Raw genomic sequence first — 21,124 nt, 5'->3', positions numbered from 1 at the left:
AAGATGTTTTTCTATTATTTTTGTGAAATGGCTACATCATTGTTCTCCAAAGTCAGTGCAGTTTGTGGTCATCATGGGTTTTTCCATAAAACTTAACATAATGGTTCACAGAAACCCCCACAATTTCATGGAAATAGTCTCTGTAGTTGTTTTTCTGGCCGGAGGCTTACAAGTAGCCAGCGGAGCGTTAGGCAGTTCTCCTTGCTGCTGCGTGGCGGCGGCTGCCCCAGAAGCCATCTCCAGAAGACGCGCCAGCATCCCACATCCTGAGGGCTGCCGTACTGCGCGCAGCTGTTGCAGGGTTGCACTTTGTTCTTTAAAGCCTTATGCCACGAAAACTTTGCGCTTTTGAAGGCTTTATTATTTTATTAAATTTATATAACTGGAGACATTTAGGGTTTAAACTGCAAAAATAGGCATTTATTTAAAGTTTTTTTTCTATCTGCAATTTGCCATTTTTCATAATTTATAGGTGTTTACGAACATAACCCCATGAATTTGGGGCGTTCGCGGTAGTATATTCCTATCTTGATTTTGTTTTTCTTAATTTTTCAGGCTGGAGTGAGACAGCTTTATGTGCAGATTGACTATGCCGTCATGTAGTGAATAAAATTATTCTTTCTGGACCAAATTCTTCTGGTACTGTACAATCTAAAACATTGTACCCAGCTCTTTCAAATACAGAAATCATCACAACTCAGCACCAAGTGACTGGTGTACTCCGTGGGGCGCCCCAACCGAGACGTCACTCGTGGGCTTCTGGTCTTCGCGCTCCTCCCCGCCTTCCTTCCCGCTGATCTGTGAGGTGGCTGGTTTGTTCAAGGGGGTTGGCTCGTCCTTGTGCTGGGGAGGGAGGGAGGGAGCAAGGGCGGTGGGTTTCGTGCCATGTGCCCATCCCTCATTCCTGCCAGTGAGGAATTCAGACTGTGGGCCTCCGACCATCCGGAATGTCTTCGCTAAAGCTGCTGGAAATCACTGCTTTTACTCCCACAAAACCAGTGGTATTAAAAAAAGAAATGGAAATCTGTTTTATATGTAATGTCACCGGTGTTGACACTCTTCAGTGTAATCATGTTTGTAGAACTGTTTGTGCCTTGCAAACTTACGAACAAACCACATTGGGCTTCCAAGTGCCTTGGTGTCAGGAAACGCGTCTGCCGGCGTGGAGCTGCACCATCACGGTCGTGTATTTTCTTTAAATGGCAATTGTGTCATCTGTACAAAGGAAGACTGGTGTACGGATGTCGGTTTACGTACTTCAGCATACGTTTAGATACATGAAGTTTTTTTATTGTTCTATCTCATCAAAGGTGTTATCTTGCTCTTTAAAACAAATTGAATAATCACATTAAATTACTTTGTGAACTGTGTTTTCAAAATTTTATAGATGCATTTGTGAGAAAACTAAGTTGCTAAATTCCAAATTCCTGTAAAGGTCGGGTCTATGATTCACACATTTTATTAATGACAAGAGGCACTGTAGACTACAGGCAGAAATAGTTGACAGTGCTGTTTTGTGCTTTCATTCTTCAAATGCCAAGTTGTACGACCTTTTCCTGCTTTGTGCGAATACCCCTGCCGTCAGAATCCTGTGGTAGCCCTTGGCTGTTTGAACTCCTACGGGCATGCAACAAGTTTTGGTGAGGCAGACTCTTTAACACAAACATCTTAGAAGTAAATAGTGTTTAGGTATTTGAAAATAAAATCACAATTTGACATGTCGAGACCTTGAACACTCAAGTAGTCCCTGTATGTTATGCAAGTGTGATTTAGCTACATTATTTACCATTGGGTTTCATTTTGTAACGTAGGCCCATTTGAGGTTTTGACAATTGAAATCGTTGAGGAGAAGGCCTTTTAGGGTAAAAACGACTGCTCAGAGTATAGGCCAACAAAAGTGCTTCCTAGTGAGGCAGCAGAGGCTCTACCACTTGGTACAATTTATGAGCTATTCCATTCTGTATCACATAGGCAGAGTGACACCACTTTCTTCATGCTTTCCTAAGCTACTGTGAATTGCCAATGAAATGACCTTAGGTTCCTTTAATATAAGGAGATAACCCGAAGATTCTGGTCACTGCCTGGCCATTGTAAAACAGAATCTATGTTGGAAAAAGATGTGGAGGCCTTCTAGGAGGACAGCACACAGCCAGCGACATGGCAGGCACCAGCTGTGCTTCTCGTTGCAAGCGGTCATCTGGAAGTTTGAGCCAGGACCAAGTCTGGTAGGACTTTGGCTCCTTCGTGGGCTTGGGCGTCTTACAGAAACGGCAGGTTAGGTGATGGCAGAGACGCGGGTGTGCGCCTTTACACGCTGGTTATGTGTAACTGCAGCCACAGTTCAGCATGGAGATACCTGTTCTGCTTTACCCAACTTCCCGGTGCACCTGAAAGATCCAATTCTGCCTTTCAGTGAGTGGTTCCAAGTGGAGCTTGCCAAAGGGCAGCATCACTTCCTTCTGCGCCTCACTTACTGCCCAAGTCCATGAATTCTTTCCTTGAAACAGTAGTGTTAGATGTGACATTAATCTTACACCTGTTACCAAGAGATCACCAGGTTATATGTCATTTAACAGGTTGGCATCACCATTTATACTTTACAGTTTACCTGTGTGTACGACAGGAAAAAATCAGTAAGGAACAACCTCTGGTCCCTAGAAACACTTCGTGTCGCTGTTCCCGCCACAGATGCATCACAGAAGCAGTTATTTCACTGAGAACAACCACCTGAGTGGTTATAAATTTAGAATTTGGTGCTCCTGACACTCCGTTACCTCTTACAAAGCAAGAGCTACGTATCTGAGTGTAAATTTGCCAATATTTTAAATACCATAGGGGGAAATACTGTGTTACTTAGGGAGAGTTTACTGAAGGACGGCACCTAGCTTACCTGTAGGTTAGGGCTCCGGGTGTCGGCACCAGTGCCATCACTGGCAGCAGGGACACAAGAGTGCTGGGTGGCAGACGTCACTGCTCAAGCATTCTTCAGAGCCTACACGTACACACCGGCAACCCCAATACTGTGACTTTTGTGCGCCTCGCCTAAGCAGTCAGGCCATTAGCGCAAAACGCTGCTTGAATGAGTTTCCTACTGTGGACTAAGATTTTACAAAACACATCATGGTGAGGCTTAAAAGTACAACATTGCTTAACACACAACTTTGCAAGGACTGCGCTCAGTAGACCAGCCTACCAGCTTACAAATGAGGAAGCGGAAGCCCAGAAAGCTGTTGTGATTTGAAAGTCACAGAAGTAACCAGTCCAGGCAAAGCCCAGGCTCAAATGCAGACGTTCTGACTCCAGGTCAGTACTGTTCTTTATTGTGCTTTCTTCCCAGTGTAACACTGGCCTTTCCATAAATGTGGGTTAAATATTGTTTGTAAATAAAGGCCATATGGAGCTCCATTTTTTGGTACGAGGCACTTTATAAATTTTGTCTTTATTTTTCATAGCTAATTATGAAGTTTACTTCCTTTTTTGGAATTTTGGACAACCTTTTTACTTTTAGGAAGCCAGTTTCTTTTAGATAAATCATGACATTTGATGTGTACAAGGGATACTTTTAACACATGGGTGACTTGGCCGCTTAGTTTCCTTAATCTTTTGTAGTCTGTAAGATTCTTAGAAACCAGATTAATTCCTAGATCCTATCATTTCAGTCTTGCCATTTGGCATTTTTAAAATCATTGTAAAGCTTTCTTATTCTAAAGATTCTCACATCTGTACAAAAATAGGCATTAAGTATTCTATAGAACAAATCTTTTAATTCAGTAAAGTTAGAAGTTTTATCAGAATTCGACATGCTAAAACACTATTTTCAACTCTTCAGACTTCTCACCAATTTTTAGAAATTATTTTCCAATTCATAAGAACCTTGGGAAAAAGAAATTATTTTATCACCATTTCCAGAGGTGGCTCCCTCAGAGGCCCTGAAGGTTCAGGCCTCTACCGTAAACCAAGTCATATTCAAAGACGGGATAGAGGGCTGGCCCAATAGCTCAGTGGATTAAAGCGCTTACAAGCAGGTGCAGGGACAGAGGCTCTATCCCCAGGCCTGCCATGCCCCCCCCCCCCCGAGATGGCAATTGAGACTGGGTGTGGTGGTGCACGCCTGTAATCCCAGCTCGTGGGAGGCTGTAGACAGGCGGATCACTACAGTCTGGTCTAGCAGTGAGACCCTGAACACCCTGTAGACCCTTCCCTAAAATAAAAAAAAGACGGTATCTCCCATCACATGAGTATTGGCAGAAAGTAGTCTATTTCATAGCTGAATAGATGGAACCTTTTTCAGGAGTGTACCTTTGGCTAATGCTTACTCATTTCCTGACTTCAAATTATGCACATAGCAAAGGGAATGACCTGTATGAAGTACCGGGCATGGGCCTTCTGACATCCCACATGTAATCCTCGCCTATCTGTTAAGAATTGTAATTTGGCATGATTTTATGATTCAGTGTATTTCTGAATAGTTTCTAGTTCTCATAATGTTGGACAGGAGGAAATCTTCTCCCCCATTAGAGTCTGGGGAAACACTCATTCCAGATCCACAGCCTCTTCCGTGTTCAGTCACTGAGCGACCCTGCGGAGCATCTCCCTGGTGTGTGCAGGTTCAGCCCCAGACAAGAAGGATGTTTGCGGGAGCCTCCCACAGTCCTGCGCAGACTGCTGCCGGCTGAACAGTGAGGACAGCTGCTGTGCCTGTGTGTACTGCCCTCTTCACACTCTTACATTTATTTCCTACCTTTGCCGCTGATCTAGAGTCGTGCAGAGTACAGGCCTAATCAGAACTCCTTGTGCACTTCTAAAACCATCTGAAAGCACAGACAGCTTCACTGGCACTCGGAGTAAGCTGCCTCAGGGACCGGCTCACAAGGTGGTGTCCGTGGAAGCATGAGGGGTGGACACCGTCTCTGAGACCTAGCTCGACACTAGCAGGCAACTGGCTTGCAAGAGGCATGAGTCATTTTGCACTGCAGGAGAAAGATTAGGATCTGATTTTCATTACACTTTCTATCTACTTTCAAAACAAATTATTTCACAAATAAAAATCTACATTATACTTTCACAACAGCTTGAAAATTTAGTTTGCAATTCCGATCTTGATGTAAAGAAGAATATCCTTTTTTTTCTTTTGGCAGGAACCGGGGCTTGAACTCAGGCCCTTGGGCTTCCAGGCACGTGCGTATTCAACTGAGCCATGCAGTCCTTTATTCCCGAACTCAGCATGAATTTCCCAAGACAAGCTCACTGCTCCAGATATGTTAGCACCCAAAACCGTTTCGGGGCACTTCTTGAGGTGCTTCTGTAACACTGTAGTTATTAAGTGATTTTAGCATTACTAGAATACTTTTGGCCTTTTCTTGTCATTTCTCCAAGTGCACAACTTCAGTAGGACAGTCCAGCATTCACTTGCTTTGAAAGGGTCACGCGCTTGAGCACCTGAGGTGCGCTGCCATCTCCTGCTGTGCGTCACCTCCGTGAGAACGTTACCTCCCTCCATGAGAACGCCACCTGAACCAGGCGCAGGACCCTCCAAGGCCGCCAGGTGCCTCCAGTGCATCCTCACAGCAGCATGTGCGCGCTCCCCAGCTGTCTCTAGTTTGATAAATAAACTCGATGGGTGTTTTATAGTAGAAATATTGTCAATGAAAAGATGCCAAGTCCATCCCTTCCTAGATACATTCTAAATGGCCTTACCATGCTTTATTTACCATGAGTATGTGACACCAGAACATTTCTGAAAACATCTGTGGGTGGGGATGCCCGCTGGAGACGGGCTCGAATTTTGCGGCTGTGCCCGGAAGTGTGCTACAACAGACCTGGACTGTGCCTGGCTGTTTCTGCATGCACACATTCGCACACTGTGTCCAGCTCAGGGCCCAGCGCTGCCAGTGCTCAGCAAGCACAGCTTCCTCTGAAAACGCCCCCAGCAGTCCCTGCACGGAGGCCGGCAGCTGTGAACTCGGAAGATCAGGGACTTTCTGCTGGCAGCTCTGTGGCTCCCGAGCTTGGACTGCATGACTCGCGTGGGTCCAAATGTCGGCCGCGAACTGAAATAGTAAGCAAGAGCATTGTACCTAGAACCCTGCATTGCTGGCCAAAGACCAAAGGACCACGCGAATCAGGACGCAGTACAGACGGGGAGCCCAGGAGAGCGTCCTCAGCATGGCTAGAGCACGGGGACCACCCTCACGTCACTAATGCTCGCGTGTCCGCAGACCTCAAGGGCCACGCCAGCCAACAGAATGCTTCTGAGCTGCAGGCTGGGGGGCATAAAGCCAAGACTGACCCAAACAGACCCGGAGCCCACAGAAGGGAACGGTAACGGCAGCGGGCCCTCAGCAGGGGCCTGCCTGCTACAGCAAGAAGCCTCACTCCTCTGTACAAGTTACACAAGACTCAGTCTAGCTAAGAAACTCAAAATGTCCAAGTTACCATCCAAAATGAGCTGACAAAGTCCTACAAAAATGTCAACTTGAAGAGCATGTCAACAGATACCCAGGCTTGGCAAGATACCTTGCCATCAAGGTTGGAATTGTGGAATAAAAATCATATAACATGCTCAAATACGCAATTACAAGTAATTTGTACAATGTTAAGCAGCAGGTGGAAATACTAGAATAACCAAGTTTTCAGCACATTAAGTGGACTCAGCAGAAGGCATCAATGAGCTTAAAGAGAGAACAGTACAAGGTATCCACTGAGCAACAATGAGAACAGCTTTTGGGGCAAAACCCACAACAAATAAACAGTGAACAGAATTAGCTAACATTACTATTATCAGAGTTCCAAAAAAAAATGTACATAATTCCAAAAAATAAAATTTAAAAAAAAGAATGCACAGCAACTTCCCAAACTGGGTCACATAAGCCTACAGATTCAAGAAGCTGGGCAAAGGAAATAGGATAGTCTTAAAAACTGTACTGTATCAGCGTTCTAATCAAAATCTCACCAGCTCTTATGGCTATCAATGAGGTCATTCTCACATTTATATGGAAAGCCAAACTGGGCAACTAAAACAATTTTGGAGGCTGGCCGAATAGCTCAGCGGATTAAAGCACCTGCAAACAGGCCCTGGGGCCGGGGGTTCAATCCCTGCTCCTGAGGCACACTGAGAGGGCAACTGAGACTGCGCGTGGTAGTGCATACCTGTAATCCCAGCACTTGGGAGGCTGTAAACAGAATCACTGAGTCTGATCTAGTAGTAAGACGCTGAACCCCCTATAGTCCCTTCCCTAAAATACATAAACATTACAGTTTTGGAAACAAGTTAAAGGAACCACGCTGTTTCTAAGATTTATCATGAAGCTAACAGAATGTGCCACTGCAGAGGAAGAGACACACAGATCCACAAAACAGCAAGAGGAGCCTGGAAGTAGGCCACTACAACTCAAGGTAAGGAGGGACCCTGTATCACGTGGTATAGGAGCCCTGGACGTCCACAGTACAGAACAATGCAACTCAACCTAACCTCCCACTTCACACGCACAGCTCAACCATCACAGGCACAGGTGCAGGACAGCTAGAACATCTCGTGAGAAGCACAGAAGCCCTGGTAATCAAGGGCAACGCGCCTACCCAGCGCACACAACGTGACATTCTGGGTCCAACCCGTATCGCCACAAAATTGCAAAGTACAACACCCACATTGAAGAGCTGAAAGTTGCTCTCTTGAGGTGCATGCAGAAGTCTGGGTGCCTGATGAGGGCTGTTCGCCTGCTGTGGGCTCCGCGTGCCTTCAGCAGGAGCCCATCACACGCGGCGTGGAGCGAGTGGCGGGGAAGGCCGCCTCGGCAGCCAGGCTGCAGCACCAGGCCAGGAGGGCTTGGTTCACAATTCACAAATGTCTGCTTTAATGCCTCAGAAGAGAATGCTCTAGAACCGACTCAAAAGTATGTGGTCTGAGCCGGCAAGATAGCTCAGCACTCTAAAGCACCTGCTTAGGCAAACTTAGGCAAATGAAGGGACTGCGGTTCGATCCCCAGCACCACGTGCTGCGCCAACCCTGCCCCCAGGGTGGGCTGAGCCGGCCACGTCAGCCACCAAAAAAAAAAAAAAATGTGGTTCTCTACACTTTTGTGCCTAGCAAACTGAAAATGGGTTATTTCAAAATCTTTAATCCCAAAGGAAGTAAGTAAAAAATCTCTAGTTTATCAGTTATACCAGGAAGTTGGGGAGTTTTTCCTCAAATTTTAATGAGTTTACTAAGTGAAGAAGTCAAGCTGATTAGGTCACAGAAACCCTCAGTTTGGCTAATAGAACTCGCACGTGGCAAAGCTACTTTTAGTCTAAACAAAACATTAAAACTATGATCATGAAATATAATAAATTTTTAAATGTGAAAAAAGTGAAAGTGAGATTGTGCATGTATATATGATAGCATATTAGTGGAATTAAGTGATATGACAAATCTTGTCAATCTAGTGTCACTGTCAACCCGAATTATTTTGTAGTAAGTGTCCCACTCATCTGTGTGAACATACCAGACAGCAACTGTGCATGACTGGCTGCGCGTTCTAAGGAAAGAACATGCAGCAGAACGTGCATCCTGTAGCTGGGACGGCGGCCAGCAGTCAGTGCAGAAGGGCGCCACTGTGCCCGCAACTCCCCGAGCTGCAGGCCGCTGGGCTAGGCGCAGGGCTCTGCTCACCTCTGCTTCTAGGTGCTAGTACCTGCTCTGCCACGAAGCCACCCTGCAGCTAGGACAGCTCACCTTTTATGGAGAAGGAAGGTCATAAAAACAATACACCAATGGTTACCAATCGCACTGCTTTTGTGGCCGTGCTACAGTGCTCACACTCTAAGAAGCAGGGCTCAAGTGCCTCACACCCTGGCTACCTTTAGGCTGCGCTTTTGCCGTGCCAGCCACCTGTACTAACCCACTGTGTGGCCGTCCACCCACACCTTTCCAGCTCGGTCCACTACATCCTGCAAAGCTGCCAAAACGACATGACCAACAGCATCACAGGTGGACTCATCGCCATGGGATGCCAAACAGTGCTGAGGCAACTCCTTTCTTTTGGTCACTTGTTATTATTACTTTTAGACAAGCCCAAAGATGTGCTTATCCACGCCTGCCTGATCCATGTGCGGCAACGGCAGCTGCCGCATCCGTGTCCCTCAGTCCTTTTCTGGTATGGGGAACAGACTGAGCATCTCCATCTCCAAGGGGTGCAGGTGGCCCCCCGTGACAACCAAGGACTGCAGTGGGCCCCCGAGGTCCACAGTGCACATCTGCCGCAAGGTGCCGGCCGCAATCTTCTGGTCCTCAGCTCCCACCCTGGCTAAACCAACACAGATCGTCTCCTCGGTGATTGCTGTCAAGAGAACAGATGCAGCCGCTTAGTTCAGGAAACACGAGTCTGCTCGACACTGACGAACATTAGTACCACAAATTTATTGCATAAAGCCCCAAATACCTTTTCGCTTTCTTTTTTGAGGCAGGATCTCACTATGTGGGTTAGGCTGGCCTTAAACTCACTACATAGCCCAAGCTGACCTGGAACTCATGGTGATCCTCCTTCCTCAGCTTCCTGATGCTGGAATTATAGGGGTGCACCACCATACTTGGAAAAGCCCCAAGTATCTTTAGCCACTCACTCCAGACCAGTTATTGTATCCCCTGAAAATTCCAAAGGCCTACATGAGTCTAGGTTATTAAGGACCTGAAAAACAGTAACTCCATCCACAGTCCTTACAACTGCACACTATTTGTCTTAAGCAGATGCTGAACACGAACATGTTTAGGACATACTTGTACTTTTCATAAATTCTTGAAGCTGGACACAGTAGCACACGTGTGTAATCCCAGCACTCAAGAGCCTGAGGCAAAGCATTAGCTAAAGGCCACCCTGAAATGAGCTACATAGCAGGACCCTATCTGAAAAACCAAAAATAAATAAATAATAATAAGAAATACAAATAAATTCTTTAGGTATGTTCATACTGAGAAAGATATTGGAGAAAAACCACAGGATGTGAGACAAATACATGGATCTGAGTTTCTGCTTGCCTAAGTAATCAGCTATGTGTCAAACTTCAGTTTTTCTCTCAAACACCAATGCTGTCTCGAGTGGCGGTGATGCGGGTAAGATGACGGGAACAAGGCCGAGTAAACGAGGGTGGGAGCCTTGGCAGGGCTTATTGTGGTACAGTTCACTCTGGCTCACAGCTGAAAGGCCAATCTTCTAACTGGTTTTATTATTTTTTCTTTTCAAAAGAAAAGAAGGGCCGGGGAGAAAGTTCAGTAGAATAAGTGCTTGCCTGGCAAGTGCAAGGGCCTGAGTTCAATCCCGTTCTGCCAAAAAAAAAAAAAAGTTCATTGAAAAAGTAAAAGTAAAAAGGAAGGGAAAAACGGGCTCTGCAAAGCGAGCTGGAGCCAAGTAAAAGAGGAAAAGGCAAGATAAAAGGATGTCCTGGAGAGACAGGGTGGGCCCTCATAGTCCTGTTTACTTGGGAAAATTGTCCTGATTGGGAAGTGATCAAAACGGGGCAATAAGCTCTGCACACTGAGGCGTGAGAAATGAACTTCAAGGCTGGCCTGTAACTTGGCAAGACCGTCTCAAAAGAGCAGATGGCTACAGGTGCAGCTCTGCGGCCCAGCAACGCTGCGCTCAATCCCAAGCTCTGCCCCAGTGACCATCTACACAGGAAAAGGTTCTGGATGAAGAAAACCTGCGCAGACTCTGAGCTCTGCAAGTGGACCAAGGCCTACAACGGGGCAAAACAAGCAGGGGTCACTCACGAGTCTCTGACTGTGTTCTGTGAACAGAGGACAGGCAGGCAAGGGCAGGCAGCACCCTTGCAACAGAACACGACAGGTTTAAAAACTTCTCAATAAAGATTTACCGGATTACACACTTTAGTATGTGTGTAAAGTATAAGTCTACTAGGAATGGGAGGCTAAACTCTAGTCTTTACCTGAAGAAAAAGCAGCAAAAATGTGTTTTTGTAGGATAGATTTTATCACTGATTAGGGCAAAAATTGAAGTTCTCTATTCATTTATTTTATTAATTAATTAATTTATTTACTGGCAGAAGTAGGGATTGAACTCAGGCCCTTGTGCTTGCCAGGCAAGCGCTTATTCTACTGAGCTATCTCCCCGGTCCTAAAGTTCTTTTATACCTTAAGGTGTTTACCAAATGTGGGTATATTTAACTGGTAAGACAGTTTTATTTTCTAGAATTGTGTATAAAGAACTCCATTATTTTGTGGTTTTTTTCTATACAATTGGAAACCTGTGGGGCTTAAGTTAAAGTTCTAAAACAAAATGAAGAGAAATACAGTACAAAGCAAAAGCAATGACTCAGGCTTCCACCAGGGCATTAATTCAAACACGGTTCTCAGTGGGACAGTTAGGTAGTCACAAGAGGGCCCTCGGGTTGTCAGTACCTGGTTCTTCCCCTCTTCCTCGTCGATTCTGGACAATTTCCAGAAGCTGCTGGGCTGCTTGGTTTACGCTCATGTATCGAGGCGGCTCATAGATCTTCCTTCCCCTGCAGGTGCCAAAGCAGGTGCCGCCATTCTTGGCCATGAGCTTGCACAACATCTCAGTGCCATACCCCTGCATGCACACACGCAGCCCACCTCTGCCATACACCAAAGCACGTGTCCAATGAAAACCCAGCAACTAATCAATGTCTATACCAAAGCTAAGGTTCATTCAAAGTGATGCCTTAAACAAAAATAATTTTAAGTAAATATCAAGTTATACCATAATTTAGGCTAGGTTCTACAGTGTTTTTTTTAATTTTTATTTTTATTTTTTGTGATGACCAGGATCAAAATCAGTATATATATGCCAGGGAGCTTTTGTGAACATGTTTAAATTACTTATTCCTTTTTCACTTCTGTCTCTAAAGAAGGAAAACAAAGCAATAAAAACCTGAACAGTAGGCCGGTGAGATAGCTCAGTGGACTAAGCACCTGCTTGGGCAAGCACAGCGCCTAGGGTTTGATCCCCGGTCCTGTGGCACACTGAGCCACCGACCGAGTCTGAGCGCGGTAGTGCACACCTGTAATCTCAGCACTGAAGAAGAGGCTGAAAACAGGAGGATCACTGTGAGTTCAAGCTGCATAGTGAGACCCTGCACCACATACGTAAAATGGAAACAAACAGCTGCGAGATACTGGGCAGTCTATGTTATCTCTCTGGGCCTCCAGGCTATCAGTCTACCCAATGATCATCACAGTAAACACAGCTCCTGACAGTTATAAAGTCAGCTCACAGCGCTTCCTGCACACACGCACAGAGCAGTAAGCAGTGCTGTCCTGGGAGGCACTCCATTTGCTAGAGACTTTACAGGTCACAGCACAATTTCAAATTTTCCAGCAACCATAGTAAAAGGTTTCAAAACGACAAAATTAATTTTACTAATATATTTTAACTCGAAAGATCCAAAACATATTAGTATTAATAAATATTGCAATGTTTTCTCACATAAAATTAAAACGGCAGCACGGCAGGGGGCACGGCACAACTCCTATGCAAATGTCCCCGCCCTGCTCCCTCCCTCCCATCATGCAGCCAACCTGCTTTCACTTGTTGTAGACGTCAAGTGTTCAGTCCCAGCAACGTGAGAAAGAGACTAAGATGATTAAAGTGCTGAATTTATGAAATCTGCTGCTTCTGGTTTATCACATTGCTTATCATTTTAGAATAAGTGTTTAATATTAACTATTAATGAAAGTTAATTTTTCAACAACGTTTCAACTCAAGTCATTTAAACAGAATTAACTGCTTTGCTAAAAAAATTTAAATAGGCACAAACATTCTTAGGATAAGAACTTACTTGATTAGATTTTCCAGAGACTGCTCCTTTACTTTGATGTCTGTAGGGAGAAAAAAGAGGTTCTTTAAATTTAATCCCTTAAATTTGAGTTGAAAGTCATCTAAGTTTTTGGAAAACATTTCTCAAGTTCCCAAAATGTCGATCTGAGAGTTAATGATACAGTCTGTCTACACTTACTATATCTAGGCACTCTGTTGTAGAAATTAGAGAAGAATGGAAGCTTGGGGTTGTATGCAGGACGCTAGCTACAAGCAAACCTGACCTTGGATCTGGGACCATACTGCAGGAATCTAATTTCCTGCTAGAAAAGATGGCAAAGAAAAAATCAGATAAATATTGGCACATGCTGAGCACATTTGCCTTTATCGCTGCTAGCCTGTAGCTGCACAGATTCCACCGAAGTCACCTGTAAGTGCAACCTGGACTTCTGAACTCTGTTTCCAGATGCTAGTTACAACTCAGATCATCAGCTGGAGGCTGGGGTCCTTCACGCGGCCCTCAAAGTCTCTCTCCCTTGCACAGGCAGACCGCGGTGTCCTCAGAGAGACAATGGCCTAGGACTTGTCAGCCCCACAGGGAAGGATGCTGTCCTGGTCCTTCCAGGACTGTTCAACAGTTAAATCTGTATGCGAGACCATACTCAGGTCATGGCTCAAGACTTCGCTCATAAATCTTATACTCTAGTCATCACCCACGTTGTTTGTATATCCATCTATAACTCGGGGGCCCTGTGTACCCCTAATTTTATGTACTTTTCAGGCATCAGAATGTAAAAGCTTCAAGGGACAATATAGCATTTTGAAAAGCAGCTTCTGCTCTCTGATGGTAAGATATTTCATAATTTTGAATACTTTAACACCAAGTGCTCACACTTCTACGAGGATGTTGTAGTTTGGGGCTTGCAAGGGGAACAACACAATACAGGCCACACAGTTTATAAGATGATTTTATAACAGTCACCCAAAGAATCATACACAAGCAAAGTGCAGGAAATCTGTCCACACACTAAAGACCGAAGAACGCCACCGAAGGCCTGGATGCCACAGCAATGTCCTGCGCGAGTGAGGCTGCAGACCTGGAGCCCATCACGGTGCCTCCCACAAGTCCAGCTGGAGGCCTAGCGCCCACGAAAATGTCTCGTGCAGGCCTGTTTCACGGATCTGCACTGGGAAGGCCCAAAGCTCAGTGGCGGAAGCTAGAAAGTCTGTGCCAGCAGGCTGAGGGGTCTGCACTGGAGCCAGGAAGTGAATCTCATGGTAAGCCCCTGGGCTCCCTTGACCAGTCCCACAGCCGTCCTCAGCGACAGTGAGGTCCCGAGCTCCTCCTGTGATGAGGACAGCCACGTTCCCCTCAGGAAAGCCAACGGGACAAGCTTCTCTAGGAGACGGAGCGGTGCACCATCTTCCTCTCTGGAGCCAGGAAGCGACGCTCAAGGTGAGGACCGGAGCTCCCTGAAAGTGAACCCAGCCATTCTCAGCAATAGACAGTTCCTGAGCTCCTTCAGCAATGAGAACAGCCAAGCCTATCAGGAAAGCCAGCAGGACCAGGTCCTCCAGGAGAACCAGCAGCTCCTATGGCCTCCCCCAGCTTTGCCTCTTCTTCCTCTCAGTTCTGTCTCTTATGCTGCTAGCAACACCCCGCACCATGCGAGCTCAATGCAGCTGGGTGTCACAAGCTGACCACCAGTACTGAATCTCCCACACAGGGGTTTCAGAGCACTATGTGTGAGACCCCATGCCTAGACCTAAATTACCACAGGGACTGTCCCAGATATAACCTCTGCTCTTGCGAAGCTCAATGGTCCACGCACTGCAAATATCTGATTCGCTACCCTTGCAAATCCCTGAGGCCCAGTTGAATTATTTGGTAAAAGGTAAAAAGCACAATCATTTAGGTCCTCACAGGAACTCTGCATACAAGGGCGAGAGCAAAGCTGCATCCTGATTGGCGTGCCAAGACAAATGGTTTGACCAAAGTGTGTTTTTGCAAAAATAAATATAGCACAATTGCATAGTCTCTTGATAAGACTTCTATAACTTTAAGTGATTATAAAGTTCTTCTTATGAAAGATACTGAACAGCTGTCTGCCACACACGCACAGATGTACTGTTCTAAGTGTTCCGAGACCGGTATTGCAACATGAACATTTGTACTTGCCAGTGCATATGGGAAGCTGCAAAATTAAGACCTGTTATAACCTCCAATATAATTAATGGTATATGTCAGCTTTTAGATTTCCTTTAAATGGTATTTGTAATGTACCATTAAAAAAGTTTAATATATTAGTTCAATCTGAGCTTCTGAAATATTTTGATAGTAAGATATTTCATATTTTCATTGTTGTTTTTTCTCTTTTTTAATGACATCACTGACAGAATGGGATTTCTCCCCAGTAGTGGAGACTGAACCAGGGGCCTTCACACTGAAGATCTTTGTGCCTAGACCTTTTTCTGCTTGGCTTTGAAACAGTTCACTAAGTTGCTCAGGCTGGGCTCAAATTCTAAATCCTCCTGCCTCAGCCTCCCAAGCATGGATAGTAGAGGTGTACAGCACCACAGATAATTAAGAATCTGATCTTCAAAATGAAGAGAGTTGGGAGAGCAAGTACTTTTTAGTTGAACTTAGGTTGCATTAATGAATTAGATGTACAATAGAATAGCATTACTGCTCTGCCCTGAATCCCCGCGGGCCTTCATTTTTTCTCTGTATACATGCGAGACTGAAAGTTTCTACTCCTCTCAGTATGGGGTCACATGAAGCACACAGCAGAAACCTCCTAAATGTCTCCTGAATACATTTATCACCTGACTCTCCCACACCCACTCACCAGTTCATCTTAAACTACCTACCACTTAAGAGATCTCTTCATGACTTCTCTGTTTCCTGTTCATGGACTTACTTATACAACTATGTTATCTTTGACTAACCTCATTAATTACATATATTGGTCTTATCTCTTTAAATAAAATTTAGGTCCCCTGTGGTTTTCTTCCCTGGTTTCCAGTTCATTCTCATGCATCCCTTGGGGGCTTGGCCCATGACAAGCATTCAATAAAGATTTACCAATTTAAATCATTACAAAGTCAGATGATGAAATGAGATCTAGGGCCGAGGGCTTGGGTCATGACATCCTATACTTCACCCGTTGTTCCTGTTTTAGTTAGTGGAGCAAGGTTATTGTTTAACTATGTTTGTCTCTTCCTGGCAAAGTTAAGAAAAGACAGTTCTTGGAGAACTCACAGGCTGAAGTTCTGGCTTGTCCTTCCTGTCTCTCAGTAACAGAACTTAACTGTTCTTTAGGCTTCCAAGTGCGTAACGTATTAGGGCAAAACTACATTTCAAAACCCCCTTGGTGTTTCAGAAGAGCCTAATTCCACCCTGGGCATGCAGTAACTCTAATACCTATGCACTGACTTGCTTGCGCTGTCAGCGCTTCCCCAAATAAAGGCTCCTTACTCCTCTAGTCACTGAGCTCTGACATGGTCCCATTTTGCATCCCTCATCAAATATACTCCATGTCTGCCATCAGCAAGTCTCTGGAACAGCTTTCCCTCCCACACCACCCGCCTGAGGCTGCAGCCTACCGCTGGCTTTCCTTGACCCTAAGCCTATACTAACAGGACAGCTCCATCTGATGGCCTGGGCCGCCCCAACTCATGAGTGCTTTACAGTGTTCTGGTCAGTGAGGACTATAAAAAAAGACCAGCCTCTTTGCACAGGGAAATTTCAAGGACAAAACTAATTAGTTAATCACTAGTGAAACAGTAAACTCTATGCACAATAAATAAGAAAATATATGCTAGCTAACTGTGTTATATAGGAATAAACCCAAAAAAGAAAACATCAGAAAACTACTGATGGTCTGAATCAGATCTAGAATTAATTTTTAATGAAAGTAAACTAGCATGTGTTAAAGAATTCTGTGTACCAAGGAGTAAGAAGACCACGTATGAGAACATGGTGAAAACTTTAACCAACGCCATGTCCGTATTTACTGAATAGCTACACTGCCAGATTTACAGACCCCTGGAAGAAAGCAATTACAGCAAAGTCCCTGCTCACAGGAAACAGGAAGAAGTCACCCCAGATGCGGAGATGTGCCGGTGTGTCTCGACTGTCGGCCCCCATGCCCGGGCCACCAGGGCACCACACTGATCCCCTGGGCAGCATGAGGTACGGCCCTGGAAATAGAGCTGGTCCCGACTCCATCTAATCCACTCCACTCACTACCTGGCATGAGCTGAGCAACTCTCATTCACCCTGCCCTTTGCCTTGTAGTTAGGAACCATGAGCTAACCCTATGAAATGACGACCCGAAACAAAACTCTTAAGTGGCAGGTACTTTATTCCAGAGAAAAATGACTGATACAGAAAAAAGCTAAGTAGGAAGACTATGCAAAAAGAAATAAGAGTAATGGGAAAGAGGTGACAGGGGCTTTGGTACATAGGATTAGATCAAATTTCCCACCCAGGGGATCAGTGTGCTTCACTGGTGGCCCGGGACATGGGGGCCAACAGTCGAGACACACCGGCACATCTCAGCTGGGGTGACTTCTTCCTGCTTCCTGTGAGCAGGGACTTTGCTGTAATTTCTTCTCCCAGGGGTCTATAAATCTGGCAGTGTAGCTATTCAATAAATATGGATATTCATTGGTTAAAGTTTTAACCATTTTCTCATACTTGGTCTTATTACTCATTCACATATGGCTGGGGACATAGTTCGGCAGTCTAAGTGCCTGCCTGGCAAGCACAAAGACCTGCGTTTGATCCTAGTACTACAGGCTATGCTGGCCCCGGAAGCCCAGGCACACTGTGCTGGCCCTGAAAAACTTTCACTTTAGATCAGCAGTTGGTAAACTTCTGTCAAAGAACAGACAGTAGGCATTCTAGGTTCTGAGGGCCACAGAGGCTGTTACAAGCACTCTTCACCACCACAGACAACCACCATGTGGATGTGGCACTGGCCCAACAAAATCTACAAAACCAGGGGCAGGAAAGAGCCGACACACAGGCACCAATGGCTGCACTGTGTGCTGGATGCTCACTCCTATTTTACGCCCTGTAAGAGAACATTAGCAAAATCTTTTCCACTGAGACAGAGTGATAGGGTTCTGTACTGCCTGGATTACACAAAACTGTATACTACTGAGTAATAGAGAAGTAACTGTAGCGCATAAATAATTTAAAATTTTTTGGCCAATAAAAATTCATCAAATATCCTGAATTGTTGCTTACTGTGGAGGCCCAGTGCCCACTCATCCTCTCCCTGATCCTGTGCAGTGTCGCAGATGTTCACACACAGGATCACTAGAGTGGTACAAGTCGAAGCCTATTTTCAGGACTGATGTCTGGGGACCGTTTATAACCAGCAACTGTAGAAGTGAGAATAAACACTTACATTTATAGTAATCTAACACTAATGTAAAAGAACACAAATTTAACAACCATTTAGAAATATGCTAATCCTGGGTCTTTACCAAAATAGTCTGAAAAGTTTGGCTCAAAGCAAACATAAAGCAGGAAAAATTATTCCACATTTGCTAACTATGAAGACAAAGCCCAAGGTGTGCTTCTCAGCATGCTCTAGCTAGCATGTACAGAGCTGAGATCTTATCTCCTGCTTCCAACTATGAATAGCATTTCTAAGTTAGTAAAGTTAGCTGTGTTCTGTTCATTAATCAACTGGAGATTAAATTTATGGTACCAGTATCTCTTTCTAAAACATGCTCTTAGAAGAGGGGCTAAAAATGTGAATCAGTACAATTTCATGGCCTCTGCTAAAAGGTAAAACCTTTGTCTTTTTGAAACTCAGCACCATTATCTTGCTATACAAAGACAGCAAACCTAGCTTTTTCCAGACCAACTAGGGAATAGGACTTGGGCAGTAACATACAGTGAAAATAGCTGAGAACAGCAGGCTATGTGTGCTCTGCCAGTTCTGTCACCAACTAGCTGGGAACTATTAGACATTTTCCTCCTCCGAGGTCACTCGTCCCACAGACGTTGTCTAGAGTCTCTTTCAGACGTATTGCTGTTACTCCGATAGCACTAACACTGCAGTGTTCGGAGAACACCCTACAATAGTGACGGAGAACCATTTGGAGCTTTCCATGATAACAAACTGCCCACTGCGGCACGCCTGTCCCAGCACTGCCACCCCAGTCATACAAAGTGTAACACGGAGGGAGAGGAGAATACACGCTCAACACAAGTCTGTGCAAGTGCAGGGAATGGACCGGAGCGCCCGATGCGCAGAGGAGGGGGCAATGAGAACCCACAGGCCACAGAGTAAAGCAGCGTGGGCCACAGCTCAGCACAAAAACAGCCACGGCACACGAGGAGCAAGAAAGACGTGCCAGCACAGGATGGCTACGCTTTTGTCCAGCCAGTTACTCACAGAACAGTCTTTACCTCAACACAAAACTGAAAAAGAGAACATGTCAGACAAATTCATGGCAGCTTTAAGGAAACTCCAAATTCTTACCTAGTAAACATAACGTATGCATGCCATTCTGTCTGTTCTTTTCCATCTTGTCAAAGAAACTCTCTGGTCTCCAAGAGTCTGTCCAAAAAACAATAGAAACCGTCTCTCCAAAGTTATACAGCTAGGAAAAAAAAAACAAACAAAAAACAAAACATTACTGATAAAGCAATTCACTGCTATTTCCCAGATACAGAATTTAAACCCTTTACAATTATAATTAAAAAGTCCCTTTGATAGGGCCAGCCTGACAGTTCAGCGGACTAAAGTGCCCGCTTAGGTACAGTGCAGCACCTGGGGTGCAATCCCAGCGTGCAGCGCGGCCCCGCCCCTGGGGCACGCAGCGGTGAAAAGGCCACAGATTCAATCTACAACAAATAAAGCAGCTTCTCAGGAGCTGGTGTCTTTACAACGCCCTGCTCTGTATTCGTGTCTAGTAGTTCCATGTTCAGTATAGGAACACGCAGCCAATAAAGAATTTAGCTATGGAACTACTAAAACTGTTGCGATACAAAGTATGTAGAAGAAAAATACTGTTGAACACTCAAAGGCTGCACAAAATTAATACTACCATTCTTATTTTACACATCAGTTCACTGTGGCTTAGAAAGATCAACTGACACAGCTAATCAGAAATGAAAAAGAAATCATTAAACTTAGGTTTGAGAGAATGCTCTTTTTCATTGTATTACCTCAATAAATTTCACAGAATAAACTCCAGCCACTGCTCCAAATCTGCCTCCTTAATTTACAAAACTGTTAGTTCGCATGCTCATGATAAAGGTCAAGGCCAAGTGTGGGCATACCAGGCTGTGTCAGGGTTAAGCTGCTGACCTTGTGCCCTGAAGGGAAGCTGACGCCACAGTGAGGCAGCCAAGGACTCAGGCTCTCACTCCTATTCTAGGGCAGTTGCAGTGAACCTTGGCATTAAAGGCAGTTCTCTCAACTGGCAAAGTATACTGCTGGGAAAGTCTTTGTTCTATCTTCTCAAGGTCCTGCTCCTTTCCCAGCAAAAAAAAAAAAAAAAAGCCCAGGGCTTTTCTTTTCATTTTCCTTCACACACCCCAATCTATCTGAAACCCAATAAATACTGGCCACCCAGAGAAAATCTGTCTTAGCTCCAGGAGGTTCTGACCTTCCTACACCCCCAAACCACACTACTTGCCTCTTTCCTCTAAGTCTTGGCCATGCCCACAACAGATGAGGGGTTTCCCCAGATCTCCCTTCTGCCCACCCGGCCACCACACCAGACAACCAGAAGCTGGCTCCTGAGCCCAGGCTGGCCACGCTAATTCACTGAAATGAGTCTGACGCCACATCTAATGCTGACAAATCACTGTTTTCTTTATTCTCATTCTGGCTCTGCAAAACATGTTTGTTGTGTGACATCAGTCCTAGTCTACAAGAGCTGATCCAAAGCTATTCTGTGCCTAACAAAATGAATCACAGACAAAGACACACCGCACTAATCCCAAGACATTCCCCTCCTTTGGCATACAATCATCCCATCATTCTGCTGCTTTCTACAGCAGCTCTGGAAATTCTCTTTCCTGTCTCTAGGAGATGTGATAAAAACTGCAGTGAAGCTGCTACCAGGTGCCACCCCGTGGGAAGCCAGGCCCTAAAACGGCTACGGCTCCTCTCTGTCACGCTCATTCACCAGATCTGACAGCCCGCGACTTCTGGCTCTTCCCCAAAGCCAAACTGACTATGGAAGGTAAACATGCTGAATCACTTCAGAACACCAGGGCAGCCACCACAGCAGGCGAAGACACTGTGGGACTTCCAGAACTGCTTCAGAGGGTGACAAAGTGACCATGAAAAGTAAACATGCTGGACCACTTCAGAACA

At 45.2% G+C, this 21,124-nt stretch overlaps 2 protein-coding genes across 3 annotated transcripts in view; one reads left to right on the top strand and one right to left on the bottom strand.

Moving 5' to 3' along the window:
* The window catches only part of Slc30a7 (solute carrier family 30 member 7), a 75,468-nt gene extending 74,084 nt beyond the window's left edge, over positions 1–1,384 (top strand). The window contains exon 10 of the mRNA XM_004637002.2: positions 556–1,384. Coding sequence (XP_004637059.1) covers positions 556–603 — 48 coding nt within the window. The 3' untranslated portion in view covers positions 604–1,384. The remainder of the gene's footprint in view (positions 1–555) is intronic.
* Positions 1,385–8,851: 7,467 nt separating this feature from the next.
* The window catches only part of Dph5 (diphthamide biosynthesis 5), a 43,664-nt gene continuing 31,391 nt past the window's right edge, over positions 8,852–21,124 (bottom strand). Inside the window, exons 4-7 of one of the 2 annotated variants that reach the window (XM_004637001.2) lie at positions 19,277–19,397; positions 12,793–12,832; positions 11,393–11,496; positions 8,852–9,317 (exon numbers count right to left, since the gene is read on the bottom strand). In XM_004637001.2, coding sequence (XP_004637058.1) covers positions 9,121–9,317; positions 11,393–11,496; positions 12,793–12,832; positions 19,277–19,397 — 462 coding nt within the window. In that variant the 3' untranslated portion in view covers positions 8,852–9,120. Of the gene's footprint in view, positions 9,318–10,341; positions 10,711–11,392; positions 11,497–12,792; positions 12,833–19,276; positions 19,398–21,124 lie in introns of those variants that run through there. The other variant, XM_023721747.1, reaches the window with a different exon arrangement.

Source organism: Octodon degus, unplaced genomic scaffold (assembly GCF_000260255.1).
Source record: "Octodon degus isolate 3935 unplaced genomic scaffold, OctDeg1.0 scaffold00084, whole genome shotgun sequence".
Classification (NCBI taxonomy): Eukaryota; Metazoa; Chordata; class Mammalia; order Rodentia; family Octodontidae; genus Octodon; species Octodon degus.
Note: the sequence above shows the minus strand (reverse complement) of the source record. Positions and strands in the feature narration are given on the sequence as shown.